The following is a 17,989-nucleotide window of genomic DNA, read 5'->3' on the forward strand; positions in this document are numbered from 1 at the left end:
AATAAAATGTATATATATATATTAAAAATACAACATTTGTTTCTTTTAATTTGAGGTGAAATATGACCCTGACAGGTTTCATGAGAGATCACACCTAATATTATCCACCTGCTATTTCCTTCTGATTTGATTTCACATTATGGAAGTTAAATGGCTCGTGAGCTGTGTTTCATGTCTTTGACCGATCCCACAGCCCCATCTGACATCCTGAAGATGTCTCATCCCTCTAAACCCCATCGAACCGCTTCAGACCCCCAGAGAGAAGCAATCCGGTTTCCTGTACAAGCGTTTCTAGCGCTGTATTTGCGCGCAGCTTCCGCGCTCCCTCCCAAAGCCTGCATTTGTTGTGATGCTCTCAGCTCTGGTTTGAAAGTAAAGCGTTCACGAGTTAGCGCACACTCACTTGATGCCAGCTTCTCAAAGGCGGCCATTGATCTAGCAATCAAACGCGAGGCTTTGGAGCTGCTCTCTGATCAGCCGACCCACTCACCTCACCTCCTCTCTCTCCTTTACTCTCTCCGACAGGGAGCATCACTCCTCGCATCCGAACTCCTGAAACTGGGTCAGATGATGCCATCAAGAACATTCTAGAGCAGGCCAAGAAGGAGATCCAGTCACAAAGAGGTGGGTACAAAGACACCGAATCCACAGGCAGTTTATGAATCTCACACTGCCACCTGCACAACAACAACACACAGCAGCAGTGAAGCACACTTTGATCTACGCAGCTGTGCATACGATACTGTTGCAGGATTGTTTTGCATAATGGGATGCCTGATGTGTGTTGGAATCATCTGCTCATTTTTGTCCAAAATTACTTACTTCACTACAAAAAAAAACAAATAATAATAAAAATCCAGTAAAATATAGCAATTTGAGGAATATAAGACAGTATATCCTGAATTAAATGTATTTTTCTCACCATGATTTATTTTAAACATAAATATAAAAAGAACAAACATTTTAAGCATAAATATGTGCTTAAATATATATTTAAACCTAGCTATAACAACATTTAGTCAGGTATATACTAAAACAAATGAATTCAATTGAAATTACTGAAAAAAAATGGCAAAAATAAATTTCAAATTATGTTCTCTAAAAATATATTCTCTTACTGTCCTATGTAATTTAGCTTCTTTGGTAAATTTATTGAAGGATGTTGAGATACAAAGACAAAAATACAGATTACAAATATTTTTACAGCATCTTAGAGCATTGAATATTTTAAATAATAAATTTAAAGATGGTCTCAGAAAATATACTACTAATACACTACCATTAAAATGTATGTCTGCTCTGTTTAATTGTTAATAAATAAATTTAAATAATAATAATAATTTTTATTAATTCAGTATTTTAAATTAATTTAATTCTATCAAATACAAATATTAATATAATTTAATACTTTTAACATTATATAATATTTTAAATATTTTTAGAATAATGAAATATTTTAAATATAAATTTTATTATTGTATTATGAAATACAAAATATTAATATAAATTAAAATGTACTATTAAATATATATAATATTTATATATAATTAGCTTATTTTAAGATTAAAATTATTTTATTATATTTAAAATATTTTAATATTAAAATCATTTATTGATTTATTTGTTATAATTATTTTAATAAATAATTATTTGTCTACACACATGCTAGTGCTAGTTTGGCTATTATAATAATTAATTCTTATAATAATGAAATATTTATTTTATTTTATTATATGATCAAACACAAAATATTAATATAACTAAATACCTTTACTATTGTTTATATTTTAATATCATAATTATTTATATATTATAAATATTAATCATTTATTATTTTATTTTTAACAGTTTGGCTGTTGTGGTGTGTCTTGCGCACCACTTTTGTTTTGGGAAACTGATGTCGAGTTAAAACTGCTTCCGACTAGCAGTGCAAACTCATGTTGTGATCTGTGTGTGTCGGGCAGGAGATTGTAAGTCGTCTCTGGGCTGCTCATCGGGCCGTAACAGCTCCGGAGGAAGCAGCAGTTCGGACGAAACCATCAAGAGCATCCTGGAGCAGGCCCGTCGAGAAATGCAGGCGCAGCAGCAGGCCCTGCTGGAGATGGAGGTGTGCGGCCGGGCGTCCTCCAGCGAGCGTCTTGCCCTGCAGGACCCCACCAAGGCTCAGCCGCCCCCCACGCCACCCTTCATCAAACAGGAAGAGGGTATGTCCAATCCCGCTGGCAGCCCTCAGACGCCCCTGAGCGTCCTGTCCCCCGCCGCCTTCGTCCAAAACATCATCCGCAAGGTGAAGTCGGAGATCGGCGAGGCCGGTGCGTATTTCGACCAGCACTGGTCCGCCGAGCGCAGCGCAGTCGTGATGAGCGTGGGCGGCACCACTCACCCCTTCACCTCTGTGTCTCCGTCGCTCTCCTCCTCTTCATCCACGGGACATGCGTCCATGCCTCATCCCTGGCCACGGATGGAGAACGGAGACTGTCCCGTGAACGGCGAGGAAGCGCCCGCCCCTGAGGACGAGCCCGTGTTGGGACGGCCGCTGGAGATCAAGGTGGAGCCGGATGCGTCGGTCAGCGGAGAGCCACCCTGCGGAGGAGGACGGGTGTCGTACTACCCCACCTACATCCCCCGAACCCTGAAGCCCACCGTCCCGCCACTGACCCCGGAGCAGTACGAGATGTACATGTACCGCGAGGTGGATACCCTCGAACTCACCCGGCAGGTGAAGGAAAAACTGGCCAAGAACGGGATCTGCCAGAGGATCTTCGGAGAGAAGGTGGGCTTTACTGCAGTGTTAGAACAGCACACATAATTATAATCCAAGAACTTCTTACAAAATGCTTTTATTCAGAGGTCAAAAAGTGCAACATCATCAGTGCAATGTTTTCCATTCAAAATTTTCTATTAAGATATTTAAAATTTAACTTAAAAACTAGTGCTGTCAAACAATTAATCGTGATTAATCGCAAAGGTTTTGTTTACATAATGTGTGTGTGTACTGTGTATATTTATTATGTATATATAAATATACACACATGCATGTATATATTTAAGAAAAATTTTATATTTATACATTAAATATATTTATATATAATATAAATTATATAAATATATACATTTAAATACATGTAAATATTTTCAAAATATTTTCAAAACGTGTGTATTTATATATACATAATAAATATACACACAGTACACACACACATTATGTAAACAAAAACTTTTATTTTGGATGCGATTAATAATTTGACAGCAGTAATAAAAGTTAACTTAAAAATGCCTTTATACCCAATAGCATGAAGCATCAATATGTGTGCTAATATTCATTGATATCCAAAGCTATTACTGCATAATCATAAAATAAAGAAGAACATCAAACATGTCCATTAAAATATGCTATTTTTGAAAGTTTTTTTACGATTATGTGTGCAAACTTTTTCTCTTGTTGAAATTGTTTATACTTTTTTGAGTTTCCACAGCAATATTTTTGCATATACAAACTTCTTCAGTATTTGGCGCAACTTTTATTAGTATAATTAATATACTAATATTTTTTATTTGTTTTTATTTTTCTATTCTCTGTATTTTCCTTATTAATTTTCCTTTACTTTTTTTAATTATTTTTAATTTCATTGAATACTATTATTTAGCTTTTTTAGGGTTTATTATTATTATTATTATTATTATTATTTTAGTACTTTTAGGGGAAAATCTGTTTCATTTGAATGAAAATTATGGTAAAATGCTAAACTTTTTATATACTATATTCTATTATTTTATATATATTGTCTTATATTTCACTTCATATTTATTTTATCTCAAGTAACAAAAATGTTTCATGTAAGGTTTTAGTTTTAGTGAATGATGATAACCCTGTTGAGATTGTTTGCGTGTCCTAAGACAGCACAGCTGGAGAGGAAGTTTTCCTGTAATGAGTCGAGATCAAAGGAATCAGTGCATGAAACGGTTTTTTCCACAAAAATCTGGCACAAATGTAATCTTATTGTGTGGAAATGGCATAAATCTGTTTTGGTATCTGATACCCACAAATCAACATTAAAATGTCATTTTTGTTGTCGACATTAAATCAAAACCATATTTCTGGTCTTATTGTGATTCATCTGTGCATGTTATTCCAAAATAGAAAAAATAGCAATGCAAAATAATATATATAAAATATAAATATATATCAAATAATATATATACTAGTTTTGGGTCAGTAAGATTTTTGTAATCATTCTCTTTTACTCACCAAGGCTGTGTTCATTTGATTAAAAAATACAGTAAAAACAGTAATATTGTGAAATGTTATTACAATTTAAATTGCTGCTTTGTATTTCAGTATGTTGTAAAATGTCATTTATTTCTGTGATCTGCAGCTGTATTTTCAGCATCATTTCTCCAGTCTTCAGTGTCTCATCATCCTTCAGAAATCATCAATTTAATGCATCCTTACTGAATAAAAGTATTAATTTCTGTAAAAAAAAAACACAACAACAAAAAACTTACTGATCCTAAACTCTTGAGAGATTAAGTTCAGTAATGAGCTGCTACATGAAGTTCCTGGATTGTGTTTGCTGCCATCTAGTGGTCAGTAGGATATGGCCAGTGAAAGCTGATTCAAACAGTGGTGCTTCTGTTTTATTATGAACTTTATTAGTTCAGACTCATTTGAAGGTGTCGTGGTCTGTCTGTGTGTCTCTGGCAGGTGTTGGGTTTGTCTCAGGGCAGTGTGAGCGACATGTTATCCAGACCTAAACCCTGGAGTAAGCTCACTCAGAAGGGCCGCGAGCCGTTCATACGCATGCAGCTCTGGCTGCTGGACCAGCTGGGTCACGGACTCAACCAGCTGCCCAACCACAGCCTCAGCCAGGGTCAGTCATCGTCACAAACACACAGCCAGGGTCAGTCATCGTCACAAACACACAGCCAGGGTCAGTCATCGTCACTGCCAGCGGGGCTTTTCTCATTTCTGGATTACTAAAAGAAGTATAGGTTTAAATGATTCATTACTACTACATAGTAGTAATATTTTTTGTACTGTTTCAATAAAAATCATTGGGTTTTTTTCTATATTTGATCATTTTATTATAGTAATGGGAAACTTAAAACAGTCAGGGGGAGAATTATTTATAATATAACATAAATAATAATAATTATAATAAAAATGATCATATATTATTTAATAATATTACAGTAAAGAGACCTTTTAGCCTTTCAGGATTGATAGTTTTAGGAGGAAATCTGCTTAATTGTAATGAAAATGATGGTAAAGTGCAAAATATTTGAACATTAATCTTCACTTACTGTACTGTTTAAGCAAAATCATTGTTTTATTTTGCATTTTGATAAAAAATATAGTAGTTAGACTCTTAGAATAATAGAAAATCAGGCACAAATACTATTAGAAAAACAGTTGTGTTGTTGTTGTTATTATTATTATCATAATTATTATAATTGTTGGCATTCTAGTAATGTTTAATGTGATTAATTGTAATTGAAATGATAGGAAAATGCCAAACATATTACAGTTAGGCTTCATTAAATGTATGCTAAATAAATAAATCATGTTTTTCTTAGTATTTTTGATGTTGTTTTTCCAGAACAAATGTCTAAATAAAAGTCGAAATAAATTGACTTGAGATGCAAAATGACTTAGGATATTAAGTCTTGTGTTCTGGAAAAAAAAACCTAAATTAATTGAGTTTATGCTTAAAACATGAACAAAGGTTTGTCAGTGGGGTAAGAAAAATCAACTTAATTCAAAGGTAAAAAATAACACTTCTTTTCTTACCCCACTGACAGATATTTTTTCTTGTTTTAAGCATAAACCCACTTAATTATAATAATTTTTTATGATTTTTTAAAATCTCGATTAAAGTATGTTTAGATCTTTGTATTGTAAAACAATGTCAGTTTTTATATGAATTAGTATGTTTCTGCTCCTTTTGTTTTATGGTTAAATGTTGTTGTTATCCTTCCATAGATGTGTTATTTCATCATTTTGGTGTTTTTAATATAACAAATGCACATAAAATGCTGTGAATGCTAACATCAGCTTTGGTGGTTGGTTCTCAGATAAGAGCCCTGTGACGACCCGCTCGTCCCCGTCCCCTCCTGCGAGTCCTGAGGACAGACCCCCCAGCATTACCCTGGAGCCCATGAGTCTGGCGCTGGAGAGCAGTAAGGAGAACCAGCACCCGCAGCACGCCGAGCCCCACGGGGGCAAGAGCACGCCGGGCATGATGGTCCCGCAGCAGCCCCACACACCGCTGGGCATCCAGGAGCTGGTGGCCATGTCTCCGGAGCTGGACACGTACGCCATCACCAAGAGAGTGAAGGAAGTGCTGACCGACAACAACTTAGGTGATTTACAGCACGACAGACACAGCACTCTGTGAATGCCAGCATTTTATTATATCTACAATTAACACTTTTGCACCACCCTACAAAAGTCGGGTGAGGTTTATGCTCACCAAGGCTGAATTTATTTGATCAAATGTTGTGTTAACTAAAACTATTCAAAATTTGCAATTGAAATTAAATGAAATATGTATGTAATATGTAAAACATAACCTTAAAAAGTTGAATGAGAATTAGAAATGTTGCCTGTAGATATAAATGTTTAAGTTGAAGTATTAAAGGATTAATGCAATATGAAAGATAGAAAACCATAAATATGACAAAATCATGCAACAGCATTACTAAAACAAACTAAAATTAAAATGAAAACTGAAAATATAAAATATTACTAAAACACTATAATGATATATACACTACCAGTGATGTTTTTTTAATGTTTTCTGCTCACCAAGGCTGCATTTATTTGATAAAAAATACAATAAAAACAGTAATAATATGAAATGTTATTGCAATTTAAAATAAGTGTTTTCTGTTTGAATGTATATTAAAATGTAATTTATTTATGTGATCTGCAGCTGTATTTTCAGCATCATTACTCCAGGCTTCAGTGTCACATGATCTTCAGAAATCATTCTAATATACTGCTCAAGAAACACTTCTAATTATTATCAATATTGAAAACTGCTGCATATTTTTGTGGAAACTGTGACACATTTTATTTTTCAGGATTCTTTGATGAATAGAAAGTTCAAAAGAACAGCATTTATTTGAAATAGAAATGTTTTGTAACATTATATATGTCTTTACTGTCAATTTAATGCATCCTTACTGAAAGAAAAACTTTTAAAAGTTAATGTAAGCAAAAGATTGATTCGTAGAAACTGAGATTTTGAACTGATTCACGTTTAATGTTCAACTAAAGGAGAATTCTAAGGACTGTGTGCTGTGTTGGTAACTGTGTAATCTTGCGTGTTGATGCAGGTCAGCGTCTGTTTGGAGAGAGCATTCTGGGATTGACTCAGGGTTCGGTGTCTGACCTGCTGTCCAGACCGAAGCCCTGGCATAAGCTCAGTCTGAAAGGCCGCGAGCCGTTCGTCCGCATGCAGCTGTGGCTCAACGACCCGCACAACGTCGACAAACTCAGAGACGTCAAGAAAATGGAGAAGAAAGGTAAGAGAACAGACTAGTTCCAATATTTATTCATTCTTCATTTTTGATTCTGTCTTTTCATTTTTTAATCTAAAATGATCTAAATTTGATTAATTAGATTTAAAATAGTGCGATCCAATGTTATTGTAGTGTTATGTACACTCTTATTTATATGCTGTTGTTTAAAGGTTGTTATAATTAACAAACTATTCAAATAAATTTTCTCTAAACGAAATAAAGCTTAAATAAAATATAAATATTAGAATAAAAACTTTAACATAAAAAGTTAAATTAGAAATGTTGCCTTGACAACTAAAATATTAAAATTTCTAAAGCTGAAAAAATTAAACTATATAGAAATAAATTAAAATAAAAACAACAAATGTATTGATATGCTGTAATGGTATTTATTAATATTTTGAATTAGCTTTTACATTTTCAGTTTTCTTTTAATGTTAGTTGAAGTTTTAGTAATTTTGTTATGTGCTTTTGTCATTTTTATTTTATTTAGTTTTTTTTTGGAGGGGAGGGGGGGTAAAATAATTCTGCATAGCTTTTATTGTAATTTTTATTGTATTTTCAGTTTTATTAAATTTAGTATTTTAACTTAAGCTTTTTATTATTACTTATGATCCACTTTGAAGATCCAGTTGATTATAATTTACAAAACTGGATTTGCTGAATTACACATGCAATGTATTGAGATCCAGTGTTATTTTAGAGTTATTTATGTACTATTATAGTATTTAATATTTGGAATTAGCTTTTATTATTATATTTTCAGTGTTTTTTATTTTAGTTGGAGTTTTAGTAATTTTATGTGAATGATATATACACTTTCTGTGAAGATGCAGTTGATCATAATTTGTAAAGCCGTCTGAAGTAGCTGCTTTAATACAGAGTGTATGTTTCTGGTTTTCTCCAGCGTATCTGAAGAGGCGATACGGTCTGCTGAGTCCCGGCTCAGACAGCGATTCCCCCGGCGCTCATTCAGACTGCATCAGTCCGGGTCTGACCCCGCTGGAGTTCTGCCCCTTCAGCCAGGCCAAGAAACCCCGTGTGGTGCTGGCGGCCGAGGAGAAGGAAGCTCTGAGGAAGGCGTATCTGCAGGAGCCGTATCCCTCGCAGCACACCATCGAGATGCTGGCCGCCCAGCTCAACCTCAAAACCAACACCGTCATCAACTGGTTCCACAACTACAGGTCCGAGTCCGCTGTCTTCTGATGCTTACCTCGTAAAGACACCCAGAAGAGATGTCAAAGTTGTGTCTGAACTCGTTAGTGCTTGAAGCTTTGAATGGCAGTTTGGCTCCACCTGCAGGATATTTGAGGAGTTTAAAACAGAGGGCCAAGAAAACCATACAGCTCCACCTGTACAGCGTTAACAGTGGCATAAACTTCTGACATACCCCTAAATTTCTGATTTTTTTTCTGACTAACTCTTAGAATTTTACCTTGGTCAGTCACAACCAGAGCACATTTTGAAGAGTAGAGTATCCTACAATAAAGAGCTCTTAAACTGAAATTGAAAGCAGCGGTGAACCATATTCCTGATTTGATCCAAATGTTAAGACATTTTATGAATAAATTAGACAAAAACTGAATTACACATGCAGTGTAGTGAGATGCAGTGTTGTTTTAGTGTTATTTATGTACTATTGTAGTATTTAATGTTTTGAATTAGCTTTTATTTTTGTATTGAATTTTTTTTATTTTAGTTGAAGTTTTAGTAACTTATTTTTCATTTATTAGTTGTTTTTTTTACATATTTCTGTAGTTTGAATTTTAATTCATTTTAGTATTTCAACTTAAATTTATTTCACTTACTCTTTATTTTTCACAATATAGTGAAATATATACTATATATTGTAGTATCTATTCATATTTTGAATTAACTTTTATTTTAATATTTTCAGTTTTCTTATTTTAGTTGAAGTTTTATTAGTTTTTATGTGCTTTCACCATTCTTGTTTATTTTTTTAAATATTTCTGAATGGCTCTGTATGGCTAATTTATTTTCATTTTAGTTTTATTATTTTATCATCACAACTTTTACTTAATTCAGTTATTGTTTATTTTTCAGACAGTAACAGGAACACACATGTGCGTTTTCTTATTTTAATTTCAGTTTAAGTTTGATTTAATTTTACGTGCTTTTGTAATTTTTATTTTTTAATGTTTTGAACTTTTGTTTCAGTTTTGTTATTTTTCTATTTAAACCTAAACATATTTTATGTGTTTTTGTTCATATTTATTAGTTCATGATTCATTTAAATATTTCTATATAGCTTTGATTAATTTTTATTTCAGCGTTAGTTTGACATTTTAGCATTACCAATTTCCATTCTATATTTTACTCATTTCTATATTTTTTCAACTAATACCTATATTTGATTTTTCAATTTTTTTCCAATTACTGATTTTTTTTAAGAGTTTTAGTTAACATCACTGATTGCTCATGTGTGAGATCAAGTGACAGCAAGCATACTAATAAAAGCAATAAATGTATTTCCTCTTATCATCCTCTCAACAGGTCTCGCACTTGTGTAAAAAGGCTGTAAAATGAGGATGCTGTCAAAAATAATGTCATAAATAGATTTTCTTTATCAGTTAACTTCTATTAACTAGGTTTGGTGAGCATCCTTTGCGTTTAAAGCAGCTTTTGCCCTCGGTGCACTTGCGCGTAGTTTTTCAGGAGCTTTGCAGCTTTCTTGAAGAATCTTGCCACAGTTCTTCTGGATTTAGTCTGTCTCAGTTTATTCTGTTTGTTCATGTCATTCCAGACAGACTGGATGATGATCAGATCAGATCTCTGTGTGGAGCACAAAAATCTCACTGGGTTATTACAATGCATGGCAAAATTAATATTTGGAAATGTAAACTGATATTTCCTACTGACACACCACAGCAAAAGATAGAAATAACTGACTTGAAAAAAAAAAATAATAATTTTAGCTGGTGAAATATTTTAATAATTTTGGCCATCACTGTAGCATACTAATAAAATCAGTAAATGCATTTCCTCTCATCGTCTTTCTCTCGACAGGTCCCGCATGAGGCGAGAGGTCCTGATGGAGGGTCTCCAAGACAACGACACGGACGCCGAGCACAGCAACTACTCCCCGCTGACGTCCCACAGCCCCGCGTCCGACCGTGACGACAGGAAGCAGCCCTCGGCCGTCCGCAGCCGCCCCCTGAGCGCCGGCCCACGCCGCTTCTCCCTCAAACAGGAGGCCAGCGAGCCGGACGAGGACGAGGAGCTCCGTCTGCGGCAGGCCAAGTGCTTCTCCGTGGGTGTCCAGTTCGCCCAGCTCAGAAGCGACCCAGAAACAATCCCGCACCACTCGCTGGGCGTCAAGGACGAGGAACCGCCGAGGAACAGCCACGAGGGCGAGGAGCTGGAGAAGTCGCCCGAGGATCCCGTCAGCTTCAAGGCTTCATCCGAACCGTCCCGGAGCAGCCTGGAAGTGTCGCTCAACTCACCCTCCGCCGCGTCCTCGCCCGGCCTCATGATGTCCGTGTCCCCCGTCCCATCCTCTTCCGCCCCCATCTCCCCGTCGCTGCCCAACCCGCCGGCCCCGAGCCACCATCACCCGCCGAGCTCGCCCTCGCTCAACTCCAAACTCAACAAAAGCACTCAGAGACGCAACGAGAAGATGGCCAACCTCAACAACATCATCCATCGCCTGGAGCGGGCCGCCAACCGCGAGGAGACGCTGGAGTGGGAGTTCTAGACGAAGAGCGTAAGCGTCAGATATTTATAAACACGTTTTAGCTATTTTGATAAAGTCACTTTGGATTCTGCGTCACAGCACTAGCTGGTTTTGAGGAGAGTTAACGTAGCGGTGTCATGAAATGCACACTGACGTCTTGTAGATTGCCACTGGGTGAGATTATGAAATAAAAGACCTCCGTCTTAAGCCATCAAAAAGCACTACTTATTTAAAAACAAAACAAGAGAGAGAGACAATGACCAAATTTGCTAATTTTTGAATAGCAGTTTTTCAACTTTTGTCTGTAAGACGGGACAGCGAAGTCAAGTGACGTGCGACAGCTTCACGTTGACCGAGGGATAGTCCTAAAAGACTCTAAATAGTGAACATTGCATATGTATTTAGTTTCTTGGTGACATGTTTTGGATCTTTTGTTATACAAGCGTACAACGTGTGATTGTGTGTGTTGTAGAAATCGTCTGCAATAGCCTTCTCTGAACAAGATGTAGCATGGAACATAATTTACCCTCTATTTCCTCTCTAGATAGTAACCTGTGATATACTTGAGCGATACTATAAAAAGAGAAAAACGGCAAAAAACAAGAAAAAAGGAAATGTAAAAAAAGTCGGTACGATGGTAAATGCATTCTTGATTTTGTGAACGTGTCATTTTTAAAAAATTATTATTATTATTTTTTTTTTGGTTGGATACTTTGAGGTTTTACACCAGGGTTCTTGTGCACAGTTTACAAACTGCAAAAAAACAAAAAAATCTTACACAGTATTCTTGTTGTTTTTCAGTACAAATATCTAAACATTTTTAAATCAAGATATGTTTACTTGAGAAGCAAAATGAGAAAAGTTTTTGCTTAAAACAAGATTTGTTCTTATCCCATGGCAGATGTTTTTCTTGTTTTAAGCATAAACTCACTCAAGTGAAAAATAATTCAATTAATCAGTCTTGTTTTACAGTATGAATATCCAAACATGCTTTAATTGAGATTTAAAAAAGTAAGTTTATGCTTAAAGCAAGACAAAAAAGTGTTCCTTTTGAATCAAGTTTACTTTTCTTAACCCACTGACAGATATTTTTCTTGTAAGCATGAACTGACTGAATTTATTTTTTTTTTTTTTCAGAAAACAAGGTCTAACATCTTAAATCAATTCAGAAATTAGGTTCCTTTTCTTAAAACAAAACGAAACAAAAATCTGTAAGTGGGCAAAGAAAATCTTGTTTTCCCTTTAAATGAAGTCTTTTTTCCTTACTCCACTGACAGATAATTGTTCATGTTTTAAGCATAAACTCACTTCATCTTAATTTTTCAGTAAACAAGGCATCATATCTTAAGTCATTTCACTTCTCAAGTCAGTGCATCTTGATTTAAGAATTGTTTATATTTTCAATGGAAAACCACTGAGTACCAAACTCTGTTTTTGCGGTGCACATTCTCAATAATTCATGCCAGCTGTACCTCACTGTCCCGATGAGCTGGTCTCACACAAACACACACGGGCCAGTGCACTTCCTGTAACCTCCAATGTCTGAAACATAGTTTTCCACCCAAAGGTTTGGATATAATGTAAGATACGTTTCAGTCGAGCCTCAAAGACCACCGACTGGTGGGGTGGGACGGGTTTACGCGGGGAATTGTTAGCATGCATATGTTTTAAACTGATCAGTGATGCAGTCGTGGTCTCGGGTGGCCATACTTGTGTTCTCATTCTTCATCTATCAATCTGTCTCTGTTTCCTCCCACGACTTCCACCGACCGTCCCTCCTTCTGAATGAAACGACATGAAGTCTGATCCTGTGGAGAATGACTGTATGTTTATCTACGGCGGTGTGACACTTTATGTTCAGGTCATTTTATAATTAAGACATATTTTAGCAGGGAGTTTAAAATAAATGCACTTAAAATGACATACTGGAGATCAGATGAGAATCTGTTTTTAGTGTGCTTTAATTGTTTATTTCGTATCCCATGAGCACTTGGTCTACTTTGCTGTATTTTAGTGATTTTGATACTTATTTCCAGGTGCTCTTTTTACTGCAGGAGATTCACTGAAGTTTTATTTCATATTAAAAGGCCAGAAACGCACTCTACGCAAGTATGCAAATGCAGAGGTGAATGCTTGGTCAGTGCATTGCAAGCATTGATTTAATTTAATTTGATATTTTATTTGAAAAGCATGCATAATGTTTTCCAACTACTTGACACATATCTCTGAAATGTGTCTTGAGAAATTATGCTGGGAAGTCGTGGCCTAATGGTTCGAGTCTCGGCCTCGTAATCCAAAGGTTGCGGGTTCGAGTCTCGGGCCGGCAGGGATTGTAGGTGGGGGGAGTGAATGTCCAGCGCTCTCTCCACCCTCAATACCACGACTGAGGTGCCCTTGAGCAAGGCACCGAACCCCCAACTGCTCCCCGGGCGCCGCAGCATAAATGGCTGCCCACTGCTCCGGGTGTGTGTTCACGGTGTGTGTGTGTTCACTGCTGTGTGTGTGTGTTCACTGCTGTGTGTGTGCACGTTGGATGGGTTAAATGCAGAGCACGAATTCCGAGTATGGGTCACCATACTTGGCTGAATGTCACTTCACTTCATTTTTCTCCTGTTTATCTTGTTTTTGCTCTTGTTATATACATACATAAATGTCTGTGCCATTTAATCAGACATGATATTAAGGTTGCTAGCTATAAATGACCAACTTTAACTAGGCTAACTTGCTGATTTCTGTCATAACTGACCTGGACGAGTTAAATGACTGATTGACGCAAAATACAGACAGCATTTGTGCAGACTGAGTATTGCGTTCTGACACTCTTCTCTTGCGTCGATGGAAACATACTTGCGTAGAGTCTGTTTCAGGTCAACACTGAATAATAGTAAATCAGAAGCAGACGCAATAGAAATCTGAACACAACGACCGAAGCAAAACAAACACGGTTTCTTGAACAGAACGGCCTGTTTGTTTTGTGCGACTCTCTCACGAAGCGTTGAAATCAGACAATGCGTCAAAGCTCTGCTGAAAAGATGTGTTCGATCGGTCCAGATGTTCTTCATCAGTGTGTTTTTGCTGCTGTCGATCGATTGAAATGCTGTATTTTGTTCCTCCCTTTCCTACTGTATCATGTTTTATACTGGACACTTGGAGCTCCTCAGTACCACACCAGAAAAATACACGCAGCACTTAGAAATCGTGAATTCTTCTGCATTTGTCTTTGCCTTCATGTCTCGTTGAGGTTGTTAGAAAACACTTGCACATGTCTTAAGAGTACTGAGGATCAGATCTTAAAACATATGTAAATATAATATATATATTACACATTTACTGAAAGGGATATATCTTAGGTCCTTGACACTAGCGTGCTGATGATATTTAATAGAGTGTACAGTTCTATTAACCAAACACACAGAGCCAGAGGTGGTCTGGCAAGCTTGCCCATGTTCTAGAAACTTCTCTCAGGGTAGACTTGCTTCTCCAAGCTTTACAAAACCTGTCAGGTCACACCACTGGTCGACGTTTACTGTTCCTAACCGCCGTTTGCTTTTCGTTCAGTGTTCCCGACGAAGTGTAAATCTATCGGATCGTGTGATTTGTATATCTGATCAATTGGAAATAAGAATCTCATGTACTATAATTCATACTCTTATGATGATTAATAAGCAACAAAAGGTCCAGAATATCTCATCTGAACGCTTGTGACTGACGCCGTCAGAAACCTGTTCTGCTGGTTCAAGTGAAACAATGACCACTACTTGTTTTTATCTCCCATGTAATAAAAATCTCTGACAACAGATTTGTGGCCATTCTAAACGGCTTTAGTTTACTGTATGCTTCCTTTTTAACATTGGAAACTTGCATTTTTATTTATTTTTTTTTATTTGCAAGGATCGAGAGTGTTTCTTGTATTTTTGTTCAAGAAATCAGCACTTACAGTTTCACTTCCTACAGGTTATAATGGAGGATGCTGTGTATTTTCCACAAATCTGGTACACTTTGACTTTTCTTAGAGGCACAAATGCATAGTTTTGTGTGAGAATTATGGGAGAAATCATCTCATGGAAAATTAGGTTGTTAAAACATTTCAAATCAGAGATCCTGACCTTCAAACTCATGCAAAATGTCAATTTTAACTGTTGTAAGTCTGCTATTGACATCTGTTGGATTGAAATTCAATTGAGGTAACTCATTTTAATAACTCAAAATAATCTTCGCTGTTTCCCAACCCTGTTATCAAATGATTTTTCATATTACCAAAAAAAAAAACAGTACGTTTAATTTTTTTATTTTAAGGTTTTAGCAGTTGTGCATTTTTTCAGTTTATTTTATTACATCAAGTTGAACTAAATGAAATTAAGTTGCTGCCTTCGCAATTAGATTCTTTTTTTCATATAATTTTTATTTTATTTCAAATAATGACTTTTTTTTTAATGCTTTTAAGTTTTAGTTGAACTATAATAACCCTGGTCCCAGAACATTTCATATAAAATAAACACAACATAAAACATTTGACTTCCTGAAGATGATTATCAATATAAAGGTGAAGCGGGTTCTGTCACAAACCACTTGCTGAAAAGGAAAAAGCTTGATCTTGTTAAGCGTTTCAGGCTGTTTTGTACCTTATTTGTGGAAAGTGGCATTCCAGTCTAATAAAATTAGAGGTCATAAGTAACTCGGCCAAAACAAGATTGCTTTAATATCTCTGGTGCTTGAGTTTGTTTGTATTTGAATTATCCCAGAGCCCCCAGAAACACTGGCTTTTTGTTCATTTGAATATTAGTAATTAAACAGCCTCACTGAAGAATTAAAAAACTGTCAGAATTGAAAACTTAATTGTCGGTTCTGCTCATGATTTAGTGTGTGTTTGTGTTTGGAGTGTGTGTAAATGAGGCTCTGTGGTGAGTACAAGATTGAAATCTAACACAAGCAGGAGGCCAAACTCTTTGGTTGTTCCTCTTTTGCACTGAAAATCTAGGTCAGTTTTCCTCCATCCAGTTTCCTGTAACGTTCTGGTGTGTTTGCACACATTTCCCATGACCTTATGGCAGAGCACTTAAAGCTTTGGTTGTTAAAGAGAGGACAAATACATGTCAAATGTCATGTGTCTTTTAATCACATACAGTATGTACCGAGTCATAATTGAATACAGTACATCATTGTATAAACCTACCTTGTCTGTGTGTCTTTTGTTATTCCTTGTACTTTTTTATTAAACAAGATTATTAGTAAAAAAAAAGCTTTACATTGCATTAAATTACATGCACATTTACAAACATGTCACGTTGCATAAATACTTTTTCTTGTCATTTCATGATTTAAAATTTCCATTAAATTGTCAACAGATTTATAGATTTGGAAATTAACATTCACTGGTTAAAAAAATAAAACCGAAACGAGCCATACTAAATAAACCTGAACATATAGAGTAGGCTAACTGTCTCCCCTTTCAAATTGAAATCAACTTTAAATTCACTTTCGGTTAGGTGAAGTCAATTTGATTGTAGACATCTGTAAAGATGCATTCATTGGCTCCAGCAACCGGTTACGACATCCAAAGCTTGTTTACACACACGCCCCTCAACCACACGTTCGAACGTGTTGACGCAATCTGCGTCGTGACGTCCTGACGACGTGGTAGCTGCGATGACGACGGGATTCCACAGTGGGACGGGCCGATTCTGCAAATGGCTATCAGGTGCAATTTGTCGATTTGTTTGTCGTTAGTATTCTCACCTGCGGCTCGGAAGAAAGCGTTCACCCGCTCTGCCTCGCAGGCTGCCCTCAGGTGAGTGAGCTGAGTGCTTTTGGCGTGGAATGCGGGTGTTTTTCGGTGTGTTTTGAGGCCTTATCTGAGGGGTCCGCCCTCCGCTCGCGACAACAACAACATCAACAGACACCGAAACGGGCCTCGGCTGAGGAGAAATGTCAGAAATGCTTCACATGAGCGGTAAAATACCACCGCGGTTTAGAGCCTGGTGCTATTTAGATGGTTTGATGTAAGCTTGACCGATGGTAGAGGGAGAAACGCGGCCTTGGTGCTCAGTTTTTGTCGGTTAACGTTACTTCGCTAGCTCTTCGGTCAGTCGGTGCTACAACCGCCGCGAATCTGACTGACAGATCGAGCCCTTTACAACAGTTCACTATGGTAACCGCGTTTAACCTATTGCTACAACAATACAACGCTCATTCATTGCGTATTATTCACATACATTGTTATAAATAAGAAAACGCTCACTATTTGAATGGAAACTATGGGCGCCATGGTAAAAGTAATACTTTACGAATTCATAATGCATAATTTTGGATTCATTTTTATGACAATGGTGTATAATATTAAAATAGGAGTATTTTTGAGACAATAACTGCCATGTTGCCAGCATAATAACAGTTAACATAGTGATTGTTAATACAGTTTGTGTTCTGGAAGCTTCTTGCACTTCTTGGAGGAGATCCTGTAATTATTATGACTTCACAGTTGGAACAATAACTGTAATAGCTATTATAATTTGGTGGAGACTATGATTACCATTGCATCATGTGACTGATTCTGAGTGTTTATCTGTAATACATTAATAATACTGATTTGTGACCCTGGACCACAAAACCACTCATAAGCGTCCATTTTTTTCATCTGAAAGCTGAACAAATAAGCTTTCCATTGATGTATGGTTTGTTAGGATCGGACAATATTTGTCTGAGATACAGCTATTTGAAAATCTGGAATCTGAGGGAGCAAAGAAAATCACCTTTAAAGTTGTCCAAATG

The 17,989-nt window shown here is 36.3% G+C and overlaps 2 protein-coding genes across 8 annotated transcripts in view; both read left to right on the forward strand.

Moving 5' to 3' along the window:
• The window catches only part of cux2b (cut-like homeobox 2b), a gene marked incomplete at its 5' end in the record, with an annotated part of 163,697 nt that extends 147,317 nt beyond the window's left edge, over nt 1–16,380 (forward strand). The window contains 7 exons of the mRNA XM_079382941.1: nt 526–624; nt 1,965–2,773; nt 4,706–4,871; nt 6,076–6,363; nt 7,342–7,530; nt 8,435–8,711; nt 10,555–16,380. Of these exons, the coding sequence (XP_079239067.1) occupies nt 526–624; nt 1,965–2,773; nt 4,706–4,871; nt 6,076–6,363; nt 7,342–7,530; nt 8,435–8,711; nt 10,555–11,242 (2,516 nt within the window). The 3' untranslated portion in view covers nt 11,243–16,380. The remainder of the gene's footprint in view (nt 1–525; nt 625–1,964; nt 2,774–4,705; nt 4,872–6,075; nt 6,364–7,341; nt 7,531–8,434; nt 8,712–10,554) is intronic.
• A 427-nt stretch (nt 16,381–16,807) lies between these two features.
• mtmr3 (myotubularin related protein 3) overlaps nt 16,808–17,989 on the forward strand; it is a 38,017-nt gene continuing 36,835 nt past the window's right edge. For 5 of the 7 annotated variants that reach the window (XR_013782238.1, XR_013782239.1, XM_079382942.1 and 2 more), the window contains exon 1: nt 16,842–17,009. The gene's annotated coding sequence lies outside the window, so the exon portion shown is untranslated. Of the gene's footprint in view, nt 17,010–17,989 lie in introns of all 7 variants that reach the window. The other 2 variants (XM_079382943.1, XM_079382945.1) reach the window with 2 other exon arrangements.

The sequence above is a fragment of the Barbus barbus genome (assembly GCF_936440315.1).
Source record: "Barbus barbus genome assembly, chromosome: 28".
NCBI lineage: Eukaryota > Metazoa > Chordata > Actinopteri > Cypriniformes > Cyprinidae > Barbus > Barbus barbus.